At 39.6% G+C, this 20,368-nt stretch overlaps 1 protein-coding gene across 2 annotated transcripts in view; it reads left to right on the top strand.

Annotated features, from left to right (window-relative positions):
* The first annotated feature begins 960 nt into the window (after window positions 1-960).
* Window positions 961-20,368, top strand: part of LOC145403047 (annexin B10-like) — a 49,505-nt gene continuing 30,097 nt past the window's right edge. The window contains exons 1-4 of one of the 2 annotated variants that reach the window (XM_080274889.1): window positions 964-1,050; window positions 4,118-4,159; window positions 5,507-5,548; window positions 6,738-7,355. In XM_080274889.1, the coding sequence (XP_080131015.1) occupies window positions 4,118-4,159; window positions 5,507-5,548; window positions 6,738-7,355 (702 nt within the window). In that variant the 5' untranslated portion in view covers window positions 964-1,050. Of the gene's footprint in view, window positions 1,051-4,117; window positions 4,160-5,506; window positions 5,549-6,737; window positions 7,356-20,368 lie in introns of both variants that reach the window. The other variant, XM_080274890.1, reaches the window with a different exon arrangement.

The following is a 20,368-nucleotide window of genomic DNA, read 5'->3' as shown; positions in this document are numbered from 1 at the left end:
ACACACACAAAAGGTTATCCATGGTATGTGGTGTCAAAGTTTTTCGCGCGGAATTGGCACCAAAAGAAAGGTGAGAGAAGTAAGAAATAAAGGACATTCCGCACAGGCTTATGAAGTATAACTTGTGGTTCTCTGTTAAAATAATGTACAGGATGTTGAACAAGTTGCACATTTTTTAACTTGGGCGATTTTTAAAACACCCTGTACAGCCATATTGTTGTGGTGACGTGTGTTCAAAGCAAGACATCACGCATTGTTATACTGCTGATGATGCCTTTCTAGAAAATTGCGTTTGTAGATCTTAATTTAAACTTTTAGAGGGATGGTTTCAAAATACGTGACGCGACACACGTTCAAAAGAAAGATCACATTCTTGTTTAGCCTACTGAAGAGTTTGCTCTTGTACACTAGCCATTCTTGTTTAGCCTACTGAAGAGTTTGCTCTTGTACACTAGCCCATTCAAAACTAGATTTGTTGTGTGTTACGCCCCTTACGGTTTCAGATCACCGCATTTGGGTTTGCCTGATCTTGCACTGGAATCCCGTTCCGTGTGTTTTGGTTGATTATTATTTGTCAGGAATTATAATTTGACAACGTTAGCCATCTTTCTCAGCATAAAGTTAGTTTCAGGCATTACAGGGCCAGCAGAGGAATACTGAAGAATGAACCTTGTGGTGGGGAAGGTAGGGCACTTGACTCACAAGTGTTAAGACTATTTCAAGACGACTGCGCTGGCGGACGACAAACTGACCTTGTTGGGTACACTGGCCTGACATGATATTTCCGTATCTATTATTGAATTTTAGCAAGTGCATCAGCAAATAACACCTGTTCTCGGTCTCATAGAGTACTGTATACAAAACTGTCTAAGTATTATAAATGAGTATCATTGTATTTTGTTACTGTGCACGTCCCATATCTGGCGGTGCTGGAGGTAGGAAGAAGTATCGTACCGAGATGCGGGAGTTGCGAGGAGGATCGTGGTGAGGCTGAGCGTGGTGTTGTGCTCCAAGTAAACTCCGTATCGTGTGCCAGACAACAACTTGAAGGTAAACGTTGTATCTTGTAATTGTTGTTGAAGTGGACAGCAGTTGTTTTGGAGTCCGCAGTAGATGTGGTAACCCATAGAGAAAAGTGCAACCACCATTAGAAAAGTGCAACCTCCATTGTGTTATCAGATTTTGCGATTCTTGCATTAACGTTAGACAGCGATAAATGTTATCGGTACTGGCAGTGTAAGATTCTTCATGACAAGGAGTTATTAAAAGAAAATGAAAGCCAGATAAATGTGCAACTTCCAGCACGAGAATTAAACATTACATAGACTGGAGCAAAACTATCGCTGACAAAACCGACTGTAGTGCACAGCGGTAGATCAAGTTATGAAAGTGTGGGTAGAATAGCAGCAGTATTTGTCTCCTAACGGTGCTAGAGCCGCATTTTCGTAGCGTTATAACAACACTTAAGATATTATTGCATTAACTCACCTCATATAATTTTACTATAATTGCATATGAATAATGGAGTGAATATCACATGCCGTGTGCGATAATAAATTGATTAGGAAGAGATTCCAGGGAGCCTGCTGGGCTAACGAGAATACGGGTCACAGCTGCACAGGCGCTCCCAGACCAAACTCGTTATGTTCCCCTAAGGCCCCCGAACTAACATCACACCCATAACAAGGTGGATCCAGATTCACAAAGTTATTGTCAAATGTAACTGTGATTTGTTCGTAGGACGGTTGAGTGTATAATCTTCCTATGCATTTTATTTATCCTGTAAAAATCAATCTCAGTTGCGATGGGGAAGTTATGTTTTGATTTTTCAAGAAGGACAAGGAAAGTCAAGTGCAGAATTTTCCTGTCATGGGTTCATCCTATAAAAGATCTTAGTTACGATTGCGAATAGATCGTAAGTTTGTTGACGTACTTGTTTATACATCACATATGGTTCATTTTTCCATGGAAGTGTGCGATGGAGGCTAACCGAAGGAGTAAATCATAGGCGATCAGTAAATTCTGAAAAAGGGGTGAGTTTGCCATTCCATTCGCGCCTAAACCTGGCACGTCAGTTCAACGGTTGTGTTGTGGACTGGGGCAGTGTATGGCTGCTTTCGTTGTCAATGACGCCAGATGTTACGTTATCGGCTACTAATTTTTATAGCGTCTCAGAGTTATTTCCGCACTTCCACTAGACTCAAACTTCAGTTGCAAACGGAGCATTATGGAACGTGTGTGTTGTTAAATTTAACTAGCCTGTAGCCCAGTTGCAGAGTTGTCAGGTAAGGTTATTCGTGTTGGGTAAGTCAAGTTATTCAGGTTATGAAAGACCTTATATAAGGAGATAGTGAAGGCTGTATCATCACTCCTCTTCTGAGGTTCTTTTCTGAATAATGTTGGTTGCATGTGACAAGAATTTAACAAATTAAAAAATAATATATAACTGAATAGGTTTTCTTCTTTCTGTAACCGTGTTTATTAACCAGTTATTTTACAGAGGTCGCTGACATATTCTTTTAATAAGAGGGGTCAACACTGTCACGGTTAACCTTTGAAATGCTTGAGTTTTCTTCGTCTCAGTAAAATAGTTTGGATGTAGCCTACTCTACAGTAGGCCCATATGTTAAGGAGAGTACGGAGAGGTAAGCAAACCCCCTGTGACAGTAATTTATTAAGCCCATGCTGAGAGTTTAGTGTATTTGGCTTGTCTGTCTTGCTGCTCAGTGCAGGCTACTGTGTTATGTGGCATGCAGGCTAATCATCTAATGCTCATATCTTACGTAAATGACCCTCAGGGATTGGGGGTTTTCATGCACCGTCCATTCAGCTTTCGCCATTATAATTGAATGAAGTACCCAGATTGCATCCTTGGCTGCGAAAGGGGAAAGAATACAAGTAACAGTTCCTCGCGTGTAGGGTATCTTCATATGGTAACCATGCCTTCCAGGAAATGAACCCACGGCCATCACACAACACGCCAGGCCGCCTCCACTCGTCAGTATTTGCTTTACTGGAGATGCCAGCCTGATGAATATAGCTAATTCTAACTCCTAATATCGCCTGATCTAGTGATGGGTTCCCGTACTTTAGGTTCAGTCCCCATAGTGGAGGCTTTAAGTTATGCAGTATTGCCAAGGGAAGTGGGCTGGGTGCCGCTAGGTCGAGATACTGCTCAGTGGTAGCCCATCCTCGGGCTTCTACACCTTACATCTCGAAGGGGGTCAGTAGATTTCGCAGTCATTAATCATCAGACCTCTGGTGGTTTTCTAGTGGGGAGTAAAATCGTGGCATTAGCTAGTGTAGATGACCCTTGACCAATGTTAAATAGAGCAGTCGTCCCCCAAGGTTTAAGAGTTAACCAAGTAAGACCCTCTCATGGTTTTGACAGTTTCCTGGCAGTGGAGAGGGCAATTGACCAATGTACAGTACGAGAGGCTTCCCACTTCCTTTTCCTTTCTAGCACTTTGATGTTTGCATATTTACGTAATCTGTGTCGATATACAAGATATGACAAACAAGGGATATTGCCTTGTAATAAGCCTATTGCTAAGGAAGAGGTGCTTGAAAGTCATTCACAAGGAGGGTTACTTATTTAGCGTTTGAGTAGTGCTTTCTTTATCGGAACAATTTTTAATGTCGTGACAGGAAATTGATTACCATACATATATATATATATATATATATATATATATATATATATATATATATATATATATATATATATATATATTGTATTCCAGAGATTTTAGCACTCGCTAGTGTTATACTTCAGTTCTATTGTATGTAGCGATTTCGGCGACCTTTGAGCGAATTTTGCGTGGATTTGGCGCTACGAGAGTACGGGCCGGAGACTGTCAGTCTTTAATGTACAGTATGTAACCTATATATGTACGGTAGTATGAGGTAGCTTAGCAGCTTTATAAAAATCTATGAGTAACACATGGCATACAGTTTTGGACTCATTATATGCACTTATTTATCGCAGTTTATGTTTCAGATAATGTAATAACCGACTATGTATTCATGTATTTCTGAGTTATGTAATAAGTTTGACGTTTTATGTAATTGTTTGTGAGAGACTAATGAACTGCGTGATCTTGTACTCTACCCACAGATGAGTTACCCCGGAGGCAACCCCAACTTGGGATTTGGACAGGTGAGTTTTGTTTTAGTAATGTCATTATCATCATTATCACTTATCTGTTTTCCTGTCCGTTGCAGTATATCTCTATCTGTCTATATCAGTCTGTCTGTCGTCTTCATCTGTTACGGTATTCTCTTTTGTTGTTTTTGTATACCGGTACTGTCTTGTAGTTTTCTTGTCTTTCTTTTCGAGCTGATGGTTTTAAGGCATCCAAAAATATAGATACCACCCTTTAGTTAATCAGAAGATGATTAGTATATCCACTTCCCTGTCTTAGGTAAGATAAGTTTTTGCGGGAAACACAAGGAAAAGAGGGGACAAAATCTTCCGCTGCCTCTTATTAAACGACGTGCAAAATCAGATCATACTGGAGGCGTAAAATCCTTCAGTGTAAACAGTCCCTCTCAAGCGAAATCAATGAAATCCTTTGGTAGGGAACAGTAGAGGTAAAAAATCGGCAGGAGATTGATAAGTAAAGAATTCTATCTGCCGCTGAAGTAAATACCTCACATTAAATATCTACTGTATAGTGTTTGATCAGTTTGCAAAGGTTAGCATGAATGTTGGTGTTTTCAAGAGATTGGTTTCCTGTTTAAGCATTTCTTCTTGTGACTGTTGCATCTCTTTCCTATTCTTTTAAACTTGTTATTGGAGTAGTTGTGAGATTCCTGATTTTTGGTCTTAATGGTTATGAATGATAGCATCGTATAGACTAATTGTTCGTTTTAATTCTCTAGTCATACTATTCCTCTTTGAATTATTTATATCAGGTGCCTCTTGTCACTCATTACGTAGTTTGAAATACCTGTAATGCTAACGTTTGCAGTAACAACATCGTTACTTTGAGTCATCATTTTCTCCCATATTACTCTGAACTAATGATTTCCTAATTAGCAGGTTCATCTCTTTTGAATATCTTGTGTAATATTTGTAAAAATCTTATGTTCCTAATGTAGGTTATTTGTGAAAACTCCTGTTCGCTAATGAATGTGTAAAGTGTCACATTTACCTGGCAGTGTTTTTCGTTGTTTGTGAGATGCAGCTGAGTCTGAGTGTTTACCTCTTGTATTCTCTTAACGTACTCTTTTATGATTTCTCTCATAAATGTAGGCAGTTTTTCAGTGAAATATCTTCTATCAGCAATAAAACCTTGAAAAAGTCCATGGTGATGTTGCCTGTCGTCATTAACGTGAAAATCATAGCCTAGCTACTAACGTGTGAAATTCTGTCACGGTAGTTTATGCTAAAAAACCACTGTCGGTAAATTAAATGTGCGTGAGGGAGAAATCCATAGTCCTGCTAATATTAACGTGACAGCCTGTCCTATTCCTCTGTGATACAATTTACATAATTTTGCAGATGCCCATGAGCTATCCTCTCTCTCCTCCGTCACCGTATTCTGTAGGTTTGCATGGCTTGGCGTGGTGCGTGTTGACACTAACAGTAATAAGTGTGATACCATCTTGCCGCCACTACTTATTTATTCATTGCATATTTACTCATTTGCTCTGCTAGGATGTGTTGTTCTTGGTTAGGCCTACTTACTGTAAGCTAACAGATTTTACTGTATCCTACTTCTTCATCAGCCCATTTCCACTTTTTGCCTAGGTACTAGTTAAGTTAGATGTTTTCCACCTGAGAGAACTATGGTATATTACTTCGTAGCGTATTCGTAGTTCCTAAATTAAAAACTTATTCTGAATGGATGTGCTGTATTCTCTTATGTAATTTATTCTAATACTCGTCGATTTTGATTTAGCAGAATTAAACTTGGACTGCGAGTGTAGCCTGTGTTCGATTTTCTTGTCAAAAATTAGGAATTCTCAGCCTTAGTTTGACTATATTTTTGTGCAGATAATGTGACCAGTGAACTATCATTAAATTGTTTGTAATCTGTTACATGTACTTTGTAAGCGTAAGTTTATAAAGTTGCAAATACATCCAGGATCGTAAATGCGGATAGTTTAACTACATCCACATTTAGTTATCAAATAAGTCTTGAAATGTACGATAAAAGATTAAGTGCATACATATCCGCATGTGCCATTCATAATTAACGCCAGTGCTGTTAACGTATCCAGCCATTGCCTATATGAAATATCATTGCCTAATTTAGTTGTAAGGTTTGCATTTGTTAATTATATAGAAACTGAAATATCTTGAGCTGCCCCACTCGTATTCTCACTTTGTCAGCTGTGCTGTACCAATGTTCTCTCATATCATGCCAACTTTACTTAACATAAGAATCATTAAAGGAGTACAGCAGTACAGTACACTACAGTATAGGCCTGCACATAATACAGAAAGGTAGTGTGTTGTGGTGTGTGTGCGTGTGAAAGCTTAGGCCTATCTTACGTAGAAAACATGTCTGTGGCAGGCTGGCTGCCCAAAGGGATGGCTTTAGTTTTGTGTTGCCTCTGTGTCAGTCTGCTGCTGAATTGCATATTGGTGCCATAAATTACATGAATTACTGATAATTATGAGCTTCATTAAAGAATGTATAATGCATGTATTGAGCTTTAATGATTATATATATATATATATATATATATATATATATATATATATATATACACACACCGTATTTCAGGGTTCCCCGTACCCCCAGTCGGCCTACCCTCCTGTTCCCGGAGCATCCCCGTATCCTCCTGCCCCTGGCGCCGCTCCGTATCCTCCTGCCCCCGGTGCTGCACCCTACCCTCCTGCCCCAGGGGGTTCACCGTACCCACCAGCACCCGGCGCTGCCTCCTACCCTCCTGCCCCTGGAGGCTCACCCTACCCCCCGGCGCCAGGAGCAGCGCCCTATCCCCCGGCACCAGGAGCAGCGGCCTACCCCCCATCCACTGGGGCACCAGGATACCCACCCTCCACTGGGGCACCTAGCTACCCCCCTGCACCAGGAGCACCATCCTACCCACCTGCACCAGGAGGATCACCCTACCTAGGTGCCCCAGGGGCTGGGTCATCACCCTACCCACCAGGAGGAGGCGTTCCAGGGTATCCCCCTGCCCCTGGGGGCTCACCATACCCACAAGCTCCGGGAGGGTCCCCGTATCCTGGAGCCCCAGGTGCAGCGCCATATGGTAGTGCCCCGGGAGCACCGTACTCACAGAGCCAGCCCCAGGCAGCAGGATACCCACCATATACCGGCCACCACACCTCACACACATCGTCACACCCCGTGGGAGGCAGCCTCAGTCAGTACAGGGTGAGTACTTTACCGCACTCCTCATTTCCTCCTTACTCTCACTTTCACTACAGTTGAACACCGATTATCCTAAATGATTATGGATTCTGGATTGTATTCTGTATGAATTTTAAGTTATTTTAGTTTACCACGTAGTATATCTCCCACTCAAAAAAAGTTCAGTATTAGTTAAGTGGAAAAGAAATCGAAGTATACTGATAGCTTACGGTACCGGTATACAGAAGTATAATTCGGTGCCTGTACAATACTGTGAATAATAAACATTCTACATAATGGAGGTAAAGAAACAAGCAAAAAAAAAAAAAAAACTATAGACATTTAGAGTTTAAAAAATTTGATGAAAAAATGTGTTGATTTATAAAGTTCTGAATTACGACCATATATCTTTAATCGGTGATCAGCAGCACTAGAGTATTAGCCCGTACACAGCCATAATTTGTGTTGACCATCTGCCAACGGTTAGAGGGAAGTAGTAGCCAGACTCATACCAGACGAAAACATTTTGTAGCTATAGTCTGAAGGTGGAAGTTTGCAGCATTGTCAGATTACAGGAGGAACAGCTTGGATGATTCTCTTGATCACGCTCATAATCACGTAGAAAAGTATCTGATATGTCAACAACAGGTCTCTTCGATGGTACTCGTAAACCCTGGCTACGACCTCTTTCAGTCACTAGTTGGGGTAGATGGTGAACAAAAACTATGGTTGGCGAGTGTACAGTTGCAGTCAGTAGTTTTTATACACAGTGTTGAATCTGCGTCAGAACTTATTGTGATCGTGGTAATCAAACCAGTATTCAAGCAAGTTGGAAGGGTTGGAATCTCGCAAATTGAGTTCGGAACCTAAGGCGTGTGTAGGAGCTATTGACTGCGAATGTACCTGTTGTGGAGCAGCCCTGTGTTGTGTATCTGGTAACCGTGTTGTCACCTAGGATGCATGGTGGTGATAGTTCTCTTAAACACTTTTTACACTACATCATCAACTTGTACTACATTATACGTCACCACCACGCATCACACTAACACCACACCATTAACCTACACTACACATATCACGCTATACATCGCTAGACGCCCTAACAACCCACCCGATACTCAGCACCACACCATTAACCTACACTACACATAAGACGCTACATCACCACACGCTCTAACACAACCCACCCGATACTCCCTTACACACCGCACCATCACACCACTCCGCAGCATCACCCACCACACTCCCCACTACACCACCACATTGCCATCCTTTACACACACACACACACACACACACACACTATTACATGCAATACCTTTTAGAGTTTCCTGGACTATTGTAGCACTGTTTTCATTGTCCTTTTTTTATTTTCGTTCTTTTTTTTCTTTTTTTTTTACGCGAGATATAAAGAGGATTTAGTTATGTGCATAGTGGAGGTAATGAAAGTGTAGATGTAGCTAAGCCACAGACAAGGCTTACCTTCTCACAAACCAGGTATATCGTCTGCATCGTCTCGTACGTGCGACAGTTTGGTAAGAATAATCATCATAATTATCATCATCGTCTTCATTTCGTAAGCTGTGCACTTTGTTAACTTTCCTCCTCCTCCTCGTCATCATCATTATCGTCGCTAAGTTTCCCAGTACCGTACTCATGCAGGTGCATAGTGTCCATATATGGGATGAGAAAGCCTCAGATTCTTTTGAGCCTTCGAAATTCATGGCTGCCTCCCACTAATTACTATACCATGCATTACGAACGAATTAGTCTTCATCATCATCATAGCTCCACACATTGGGACAAACTTCAGAGTTTATTTTTATTTTCCAAAGCATCACACAATTTACCATAGCAGTCATTAAATTTTCATCTCAGTCCTCACTTTGGCAGCCATCTCAAAACTCTGCCAGTTATGCTCTTAGTGTGGGTAAATGTAGTAAACTGTGACTTTTTGGTTGCATTCTGAAGGAAGATTGAAGAGATAAAGGTTGATTTCCTTAATCACGCGAATGGGAGTTGAAACACTTTTTTTTCGTCAACGATTATAATACATTACCGTTTTACTTGTAACAAGGTTTAAACGTGTAGGCCTATAGTACAGCTGGCCACCCATGACAGGCGTGTACAAGCCGGCCACTACAATACACATACCTTTATACTTATTAACTACACTTTATAAGGGTAAAATGTAGCGTAGTGTCACTTTCTGTGATACAATAATAAGCGAAGTGCAACTCATAGGCGGCTTTGTCAGATAACACTGCGCAATGTAACTTATCATCTTGGCCTGGGAGATGGTGTGGTGATAGTGGTGGTCTTGGTGGGTGGTGATAGATATTTATGGTAGACATGCGTTTTGCTGTAGTGGTGATGGTTGATGGTGATAACAGTGGGGGTAATAGTTATGACTTTCGATAGTGATAATGGTGTTGAAATGTTGATGATAGTTATGGCTGTGGTGGTGATTGTTGTTTTTGTGGTGATAGTTGTGGTACGGTAGGTGTGGCTCTCGTGGTAGTTGTGACTTTTGTGGTAACAATGGTGGTAATAGTGTTAGGCGTAGTGTTAGTAAGTCCTTATCACCTTTATCACAATCTGACACACCTTTTACCGATGTAGGTGGGTGATAGTACTTGTGATAATGCTGGTAGTTGTGATAATTTTGTTGATAGGTGATGGTTAAGATGATGCTCGTGATTAAGTGATGGTAGTTATGTTTGTTCTGGTGATATTTGTGTCTGGTGGTTGATAGTGTTGATAATGGTTTTGGTTAAGTCTTTATCAGGCGAATGAACACATGAATGGCTTTTTTTTTTTTTTTTTTTTTTTTTTTTAAGGTAATGTCACGATTTTAGTAAGCTGAGAGAGAGCCCTATCTTATCACTTCACACATCCCCTTACTGATATTGGTGCGATGATTAGATTTGTGATAAAGTTATTGCTGATCATTCCTTATTCACACACACACACACACACACACACACACACACACACACACACACACACCTTACGACTGTGCTCATGTTACGTCATTGATACAAGCAAGCCTTAACGAGGTACAGAACGTATTTAACTGACTTCTATAATAACTTCATTGAGTTGAATAAGTACTCGTATATTGAATGGGATAATCCAACATGGCAAGACAGTAAGATTGCATTGTATTTATTTATTTATTTATTTATTTATTTTACCTTTTCCCTATTTACCTGTACGTATTGTGTTCATTTTTTTTCTTCGACCTGTATAACGATATGCCTTTTCGCTCTTGCTATATCCAGACGATTTTGCTTAATGTTAGGGGGAGTATCGTGTCGTGGTAGCAAGAATTCAGTAAGGCAGCGTAGTGATAGGATTAGGCTAGATGCTATTGTGTACTTAAGACAAAAAAATAAGCCTAGTGTATGAATAGTGTGTGTGTGTGTGTGTGTGTGTGTGTGTGTGTGTGAGAGAGAGAGAGAGAGAGAGAAGGGGGGAACTATTATTCCATTTACTTAGAGATGATATTCACACCCGTTTTACTTTATTCCTATTACTTAGAGACGATATTCCCATCCGTTTTACTTTATTCCTGTTACTTAGAGATGATGATTTTATTCAAGTAAGGAAAGGCTCTTTGTAGTGAAGTTGCTAATAAAGGTCAGACCAGACTCCTTCAGTTCAAGAAAGTCTCCCTTAAGGAATATTTAATATCGTCCTTAAACAGCGAGAATAAAGTAGAAGCAGGGAGAATATAGCAGAAGCAGGGAGAATAAAGTAGAAGCAGGGAGAATAAAGCAGAAGCAGGGAGAATAAAGTAGAAGCAGGGAGAATAAAGCAGAAGCAGGGAGAATGAAGCAGAGGCAACGAGATTGAAGCAAAAGCAGAGAGATAAAGCAGAGGCAGGGAGAAGAAAGCAGAAACAGGGAGAGTAAAACAAGACATGAGCGTATTGAAGGGTTAAGTAACATGACAATAACAAGGGGATGCGGGGTTACGTAAAGCTTCTTCAAGGTCCCGTGAAGCCCAGACCACCCTATTACGTACTCGCACTAGCCCCTTCAACACCACCTTCTCTCTTTTGTTTTTATTCGTGCAGTCTACACGATTTTGTATACCCATCCTCACTGCCACCACCTCAGTTTGGCTTTGTTCTTGCTAATTACACACGGTTGGATATGTTGTACTATATCCCTTTTTTCTGTAACTTGATATAATCCTCCCCCCATCTCGAGTACAGACTTGTAACAATAGATTTACACTAGAATATGATGCTAGTCACGGAGAAACGCAATGGAAAAATGTAGAGGCAAGTTAAGATGAAAGAGCTGTAGAGTCTTCACTCGATTTTTTTTTTAATACCGGTACTTTATTCATGTCCACACCATGTTATATACTGTACTCTATCCATCGCTGCTATCACCTCAGTTTGGCTTTGTTCCTGCTGTTTCGGCCTGCATACGTTTTTTTTTTATAGTCGTATACAAAACTACTCTTACACTATCTTTGCCCAAAAGTTCGCCCTTTTGCAGCTTATTTCACGTAGCTCAGTGGCAGAGAAAGACATTACTACAGCTTGACGTCTTTTTTTTTATAGTATTTCGTCTTATTCTAGCGTTAATCTAATGTTAAAACTCATAATTCAAGATGGAGAGATGGCAGTTTTAGGCCAAGTTAGAGTAAAAAAAACAGTAGAGCCTCCACTCCCACTTTTGCCTAATTCATAGAGCCGACACACGACTTCTGAAATGTTTTCATACTAAGACATCTTCACTGTCATAACCTCATATTGACTTTATTCATGTTATCTACACACGATTCTATTCATATTCCATGAGACTTGGGTTCGGTGAAATTCATAAGTAACCCATGCTATCTTTTATTTATTTATTTATGTTTTTATTCGTTCTATCGATACAATTTTATTCACCTTCAGGGAGATGGGTTAAATGGTCTTCATTAACCCCTTCACCTTTAGGACGTTATTTTTACTTCATCCGTGCTTGCATCACACGATTTAACTCGACTTAAGGGAGACTTCGATTAAAAGGGTTAGATGCAGGATACCCTCCAGGAACCCCTTCACAGAGCTAAAGAAGGGCCAGAGGAGCAGATATGGGCGTCTCATCATACACGCTCACACATACATACACACTGCTGAACCGCCACTATCCGTCAGCTTACCTTTACAGCAACCCTGTTTTCCGCCTCCTTTTCGCCGGGGGGGTGGGGTTAAAGAAATTATACTCGTGATGGAACCTCCGAAGTTAAGTAATATCGTTTGGTGGCAGCCTGTTTGAGATGACAAAGATGCGCTAGTGGAAGAATCTCGTGTAGGTGTTGTGCCTTTCCTCCCCGCCATTGACTCTCGAGCACAATGCCACTACCACATCCGCCACAGTCTCCTCACGTTGTATGCCAGTTCCTCGTTTCACTGGAGGTGACGGTACTTTATGTTATATCCCGTGGTTTCTTAACTGGGGCGTCCGTGACATAGTTGAATATGATCGTCAGGCGTTACTTGGACTAGACTATGAGAGTTATCCCGAACTTGAGAGAGTTAGTGGTAGCAAACAGGAAGACTACTGGGCCTTGGGAACATGTGAAGCCAATTCTCATAGTCGGACACAATATATATATATATATATATATATATATATATATATATATATATATATATATATATATACACGGTATACATATTTACTAATGCCCTTTTGACCCACCCGACTTTATAACATTGCATATCGTTGGGTGTAGTACATGACTAAACTTGTCCCGACTATGAGAGGGTAATGCTTCCATGGAAATTATGAAATAGTGAATGATGAATTACCATACTCGGGAATATTAACTGCAAAATAATGCGCAGCAGTACATAATTGAAAATACAGGTATCAGTATAAAGTAAATTATTGAAAAAAAAAGAAGCTTATATTGTTCAGATACCCAATTATAAACGTACGATTATTAGGGATCTCGAGGTGGTTTTTGTAATAGCTTCAGTATTCATTTTCGTGGATGTGTTATTGGTAAAAGTGCACATAAATATAAAGATTATGTACGTCTCCTGAAGATTTCTCTCAGTTTATTTTATTAAGCATCCCACCATATTCCCTGCGATGGTGGAACAGGAGTACGATCCACATACTCCCCTGCGTGTTGGTTGAGGCGACTGAAAAGGATTTAAACTGGAGCTGGAAACCACTTGTTTTACTGACGTAAGGTTCACCTCCAACAGCTTTTGGTGCAAGGAGCCTAGTAGCTCCCACAACAAAAGGAGTCTGTTGGAATGAGACGCCCTTACTTCTTAATAAGTCTCCAAGGTTATAATAATAATAATAATAATAATAATAATACAAAAACTATAATATAATAATAGATTTTATCTCATGTGTTTATGGGGACAACTTAAAATGATAAATCTGACAAATTGAAAGGCCTTTATAATATCCAACAGATTTGTTCAAATTAACAATGAAATACTGAAACTTACGAAACTATAATAATTAGACATGTTTCGTTTAATTAAAAATGAGATATTGAAACTTGCAAAAATACAATAAATCAGCAGACTTGTTTCGTGTAAATTACAATGAAATACTAAAATGACAAGTACAGTGGCCATAAATAATGAAAGCCTTGTTTATAATGACTCAGTTAAAGACCTGTCTATAATTACCCATCAAAATAATTAAAGACTTATTTCGGTGAAGTTTTGAATATTCGATTTTTTTTGTTTTGCAGTAATGTGGCTGAGCAAGTGAACCCTTGGCGGGAATTATAGGCTGGGGCGGTGTTCGGCTCCCTGACATTCTGCTACACGACGCTACCGTCCCGCCGTTGAAGGCCCTCGGCATCAGCAATATTATTTTGTTATTTTTTAGTGGAACCGTATTTTCGTGGGTACAGGAGGCTTTGTATCACCTCATCTTTAGCGATTTGTTTTTCGTATGACACCCAACTTGTTTTGCATGTTATACCTGATCAAACATGAACATTAATTGTATATCTAACATAAAGGAGTAATATTATGAACGTCCATTACACGCCAGTATTCTCTTGGATTTTATTTATTTAGTCTGTTAGAATCAGCAAAGGATAACTATTTCAGAATATATTAAGGTGTGCTATGCAAAATGAGTCGCCGCGGAAAAGGTGTTAAGAGAGTAACCTAATCCCATGAGAATTTGGCCCTTGGAGTTGTGTTGAAAACTGCTGTATATATTGTTGACAGCTTTGAAAATTATAATGTGCCAGAACGGTATTTTAGTTCATAGAAAGTTAAGCAGAATGGGATTTTTGTTGATTTGGGGGTAGCTATGAAGTTTCTGAGCATTTTAAACTGAACCGATGGAATGTTTTTATTAACTACCATGTGGAAACAAGCTTGAATAGATCTGAAAGTTGAATTATAGCATACGGGAAAATTTTGATCTTTTGAAAGTAATGATCTGAAAGCTAAGCATTATGAGTTAATCATTACAATTTTTTTTTACTTATTTAAAAAAAGACGAATTTAGATATAAATGAAAGCTGATTAGTTCGGCGATTTCGGTCCTTGGAATATATATATATATATTACTTTGAAAGTTAAGCATTATGTGAATTGTTACTGCTTTGATAACGTAGCTGTATTGATATCGTTTAATACTATTTTCTTTTTATAGATGGAAAGGTATACAAGATGATTTTCGAAGTCTTGAAAGTTACTAATTTGAATATCATACCGTACGGAGTATGTCGTTATTACAGTACTTTACTCATAGATTTTAAAGTTGTACAAAGTGTTACATTTTATAGCGTGAAATGGATGCAGTTCAGAATTATTGAAGCAACTTTAAAGTTTATGCTGTGTGGAAGTTTTATTAGCTTAAGTTTATGAAACATTTTTAGCAGTATGAGAGAGAATTACGTCATAATTAAAATAGCAATGCCTTATTTTCTGTTTAATTAGGTTCAGTTTTATGCATTGAGGATGGAGCATATAATTGATCTGAAAAGTAATATTACAGTAGTTTATTATGTTGATTTGGAATTGCAATGTACGAAGCCAAAAAAAAAAAAAAAAAAAAAAGTTTTGTTAATATTTTATTCAAAACTCGGATTGATTTTTAAGTTATACAACAGGAGATCAATAAGTAAACGGGTACTGGTCCGCTTCGGCAGTATACTCGTATAATCAAAGTCAACCCCTTATTTTGTGTGGCTGGATGATTCGGGAAAATTGGCTGGATATTGGAGCGCTTTAAAACTGTTAACGCAAATATAATAACGTGCCGCCATTTTTGTGTTCAGAAGCGTTCAGGAGTGACGTTACGGCCCAGAACTGTTCTTACTGTTGATCATGTACGTTACGTTGTTCACAAATGTTCAAGGGTGACATTACGGGCCAAAACTGTCACGTTGATAGAGCAACTGTTCATGTAGTTTGCGTTGCTCATACGAATTCAGGGGTGGGATTACGGGCCATAACTGTTGTGTCAAGTAACTGTGGTTACTTCTGATGAACTGCAAGTTGTTCAGAAGTTCGCAGTTAATGATACGAACCAAAACTGTTACGTAAATGATAGTAACCGTCCTTATATTGTTCAGACGTGTTCAGTATTCGTAGTGTACACAAATGTTCAAGGCTGTTGTTAGGAAGGCTTTTGTTTGTCTTCCTATAGTCACCTGGGATTTTCATATCTTCCCAGTGTCATCATATCCGACCTTGAAAAGTGAGGAAATTCCCAGTCGTTCATTTTATTGTTTTCGTGTTTTACTTCGTAAATTTTGGTTGTTTATATATATATATATATATATATATATATATATATATATATATTATATATATATTTTATATAATATATATTTTATATATATTACATATATTTTATATATATTATATATATATACATATATATATATTTATGTATATGTATGTATATATACTGTATATATATATATATATATATATATATTATATATATATATATATATATATATATATATATATATATATATATATATATATATTCCCTCCAAGAATTTAACTTTGTGACGTATTGGATGAGCGAAAATATATCCAGAACAGACGTGTAGCATCATAGAAATAATTTTAATTGGTAGACTAGCATTGAGGGACATACAACCACGCTTAACGTTATTAATCCAAGTTTAGCTGGGAAACTTTGGGTGGGGATTCACAAACAAACTTACAATCAATTCCCCGTCGTGACTAAGAGTGGTATTTGCAGGAATAGATACAAGAGACTAAGGAACTGTCTGATATCCTAGTCTTTCCTGCAAAAAGAAATATTACTTAGGCTACGAGAAGCGGTTTGTCTCTTGTTTGTGAATACGGGCGTGTGATGATGCCAGCCGAATTATAATTGATTTGGATTATTGATAGTTTATGTTCAAGTTGTATTTTTGTATTGAGGAAATCACAATTGTTAGTTTGGTAAATGGAAATAAATGATAGATGCTGAATCTTATGTGTGTTTGTTACTAGCTACGCCGAGTTGCAGGGAGTATCCAAACATGATTGGATTGAAGGTCGCTGGGTATATAATTCTTCTCTCTCTCTCTCTCTCTCTCTCTCTCTCTCTCTCTCTCTCTCAGAAGTGACAAGAATATTAATAACTTCTGGAGTAGGATGTTTTTATCGAAAAAAAAAAAAAAAAGATCGAGAAATAAATAAGACAGTTAAGGTGTGTGTGTGTGTGAATAAGACTGAGTTACGAGGTGTGTGTGTGTGTGTGTGTGTGTGTGAATAAGACTGAGTTACGAGGTGTGTGTGTGTGTGTGTGTGTGTGTGTGTGTGAATAAGACTTGAGTTACGAGGTGTGTGTGTGTGTGAATAAGACTGAGTTATGAGGTGTGTGTGTGTCATCATCCTCAGATCTCATCCATATTCAACCTGTTACACCCCGTTAAGCATACCATCTTGAACCATCTCGGTGCAGTGGCGTCTTGTGTTCTTGCCACCACCAGACGCCTCTACTCAACTGATTATCCTTTTTCCCTTTTTATACGCTTAGTGTTCATATTACTTGTCCCTCTTCTCCCCTCCCACCGATCCGTCTATATGTCTATCTGTCTATCTGTCTAGCTCTAATTTTGTGTCGGGTTAAATATCTATTATGTATGAGTCCTTTGTTTATATCCTGTGTATCAACCTTCCTTTGTATTCGATATGATTAGATATACGTTAGATAGGAGTGAGGAGGTGTGGGAGGGAAGGAGGAGGCGTAGACTTAGAGAGGGAAGGACATTTGAAGGAAGCTGGGAAAGGAGGAAGCGTAGAGGGAGAGGGAAGGAAATTTGAAGAAAGGGAGGGAAGGAGGAGGTTTGCATGGAAGAATGTTGATGGGGATAGCAAGATGGCGAGATGGGAGGAGGGAGGCGGATAAGGGAGAGTGTCATGGCGTAACCCCTCCCTTTCCTCCTCTCCTCCCTGACCCCCCCTCACCCTCCACACTCCCTCACCCCCCCCTCTTCCTCTCCTCTCTGACTGTCTGCCCCCCCCCCCCGTTGCTCCACCCTCCCTACACCCTTCCTTTTCTCCTTCCTCCCTACGCCCTCCCTCCTCACTTTGGCGCCGGCCTGGCTACACCCCTTAGCCAACTGTAGGGGCAAAAATCAATATAGTGTATGGTGAGGGTCCTTTTACTCTACTTTTTGCTTTCATATGTGCGAGAAAATCCTTTATTGACACTATATGTCTTATCCTCAGACGAGTAAGTTTGCTGGTTATTTTCCAATCTTCAAAACAATATATTTTTTTGTACAGTATACCGTACTTATACCAATGAAAATAATCCTCAAAACTAATAATTTTCTATCGTCATTCGGATGTGCGAACATTAGTTAAAAAAAAAACAAAATGATTCGCCAACAATACAGTATAATCTGTATCTTGTCAAAATCTTTTAAAACTTAGGCATCGTTAGCTTATTAGACAAGTAATCTCACAAACCTCTTAGTATTTTAAGTTAAACATGTTGCATGTGAGGATGTGTATGTAGGCTGCCCGTAAATGTGTGGGGATTATTATGTTGGAGTCTTGATTTCTAAGTGAGCGAATGTGCGGTTCATTTCTCTGAGAACCGCTTAGAATGGTTCTTTGATGTTTTTATTTTCGTATTACTTGATCATGTTCACTCCGTTTGTAAGTGGATTGTGAGGATTAGGATGATTATGAAGTGTACAGTACCCTCGTGTAACCCTGTACCCTTTATTTAGTGTACATCGAGGGAAATTAAATAGCATGAAGTGGTAGGGCATGAAGGGAAAGAAAGGGAGCTCGAGGATGAGATGGAGGGATGGAGTTGAGAAATATATGCAGGAGGGTGAATTATATGATTGAGTGGGAGATCGAGGATGAGGTGGAGGGATGGAGTGCAAAAAGATATAAATGAGAATGATACGACTTGGAAAGAGGGCTGAACAGTGGCACGGGACAGGGGGACGTGGAGACTTTGTGGCTATAAATAGATAAACAAAAAGATAAGTAGATATATGGAGATAGATAGATACAGAGTCATCATTATTTTATTCACTTCACTAGTTCATCCCCACACAAGCATTATTTGTATGGCTTTCCGCGGGTCAGCCAACACCTCTTACGTAACGAAGCCAGTTGCTCAGCGGGTAGAGTAACTTCACTGTATTCGGAACACTTTCATCATGTGGCGCTCAAGGGTGTGGCGTCTCGAGTATCTTCCTATTACAGTCTGAATGTCTCGATGATGGGTAGATGCAGTTCTGGTCCTTCACATTAACTTAGAGAAGACTGAAGTGAGTTAATAGTAGATGCAGTTCTGGTCCTTCACATCTGCTTAGAGAAGACTGGAGTGAGTTAATAGTAGATGCAGTTCTGGTCCTTCACATCTGCTTAGAAAAATGTGAAGTGAGTTAGTAGTTAAGGAGGAGGCTCTGTTTTTAAGGATTTTTTTGTGTGCAAGAATAAAACAAACTGATTATGAAAAATGGTCGTGTTCTTTATCGCGTATGGTTTCTTTCGAGCTGTTTTGAAGAACGTCATGTTTGTGAGGTATGAGTCTGATTATTAGGGTCGCAGTTTTAGAGGCCGATTTCTTTTCATTATAAGGAATACGTCTGGGCCTTCACATCCGCACTGGGAGACATCGTAATAGGTTGACATTAGTGCAAGAACTTCCAGAGAAGAGTGTATGCGAGGGATAATAACAGATTTCATTTATGTTGGCCCTCAAAAACTTATCATCTAAATGCTTATCCCGATGCTAGGATCAAGTCAGGTTCTTCACACTTGCGTAGGGAAGTACCGTAATGGACTGACAGTAGGGCAAGACGGTCTATTTTAAGCATGGAATGTGCTGGGAGGGAAAACTAACCTCAGTTACGTATGGCCGTGGAGAAATAATACGAACAGTACTTAAAGCAAGGTTGGATGCATATTTTTTTAAGGGTTGTAAAAGAATGAGGTGAAGAAAGAAGTGCAAGAGACAGAAAAAGGAGGAAAGAGGCAAGGGAAGGGTGAGTAGGAGGAGGAAAGGAAGGGGGGAGGGAGGAAAAGAAGGGTGGGAGGGGATGGATGGAGAGTGGGAGGGTGAATTGAGGACACTGGTGAAGGCAGGAAGAGGGTGGGTAGGAGGAGGAAAGGAGGGGGGGAGGGAGGAAAAGAAGGGTGGGAGGGGATGGAGGGAGGAAGGGAGGGTCGAGGGAAGAGCCAGAGGGAGTGGAAAATGAGGAGCTGGTGTGACGGAAGGAGGGAGGGGAAAAGAAAGAGAAGAGGAGGCACAGAGAATAAGATAAAAAAAAATAATAATAATAATGTGGGGGACTAGATGAGAATGAGATGGAACAGGAAAATGGAGAAAGAGAGAGAGAGAGAATTTGGATAAAGAAGAATGAAAGAGAACAGAGAGTAAAGCTGCTAAGAGAGATGGTTGAGATAACTGAATGAAAAAAAGAGATAGGAGATTGGAAAAGCAGTCGAGGAGGAAAAGAATGACAGGAAAATAAGAAGATGGGCGGGAGAATGATAATAGAAGGAAAATGAAAATAGGAGAGATGGGAGCAAGAAG

The sequence above is a fragment of the Coenobita brevimanus genome, chromosome 60, assembly GCF_032717465.1.
Source record: "Coenobita brevimanus isolate Jiangsu-jjx chromosome 60, ASM3271746v2, whole genome shotgun sequence".
Taxonomy (NCBI): domain Eukaryota; kingdom Metazoa; phylum Arthropoda; class Malacostraca; order Decapoda; family Coenobitidae; genus Coenobita; species Coenobita brevimanus.
This window is presented reverse-complemented; position numbering and strand designations above follow the sequence as displayed.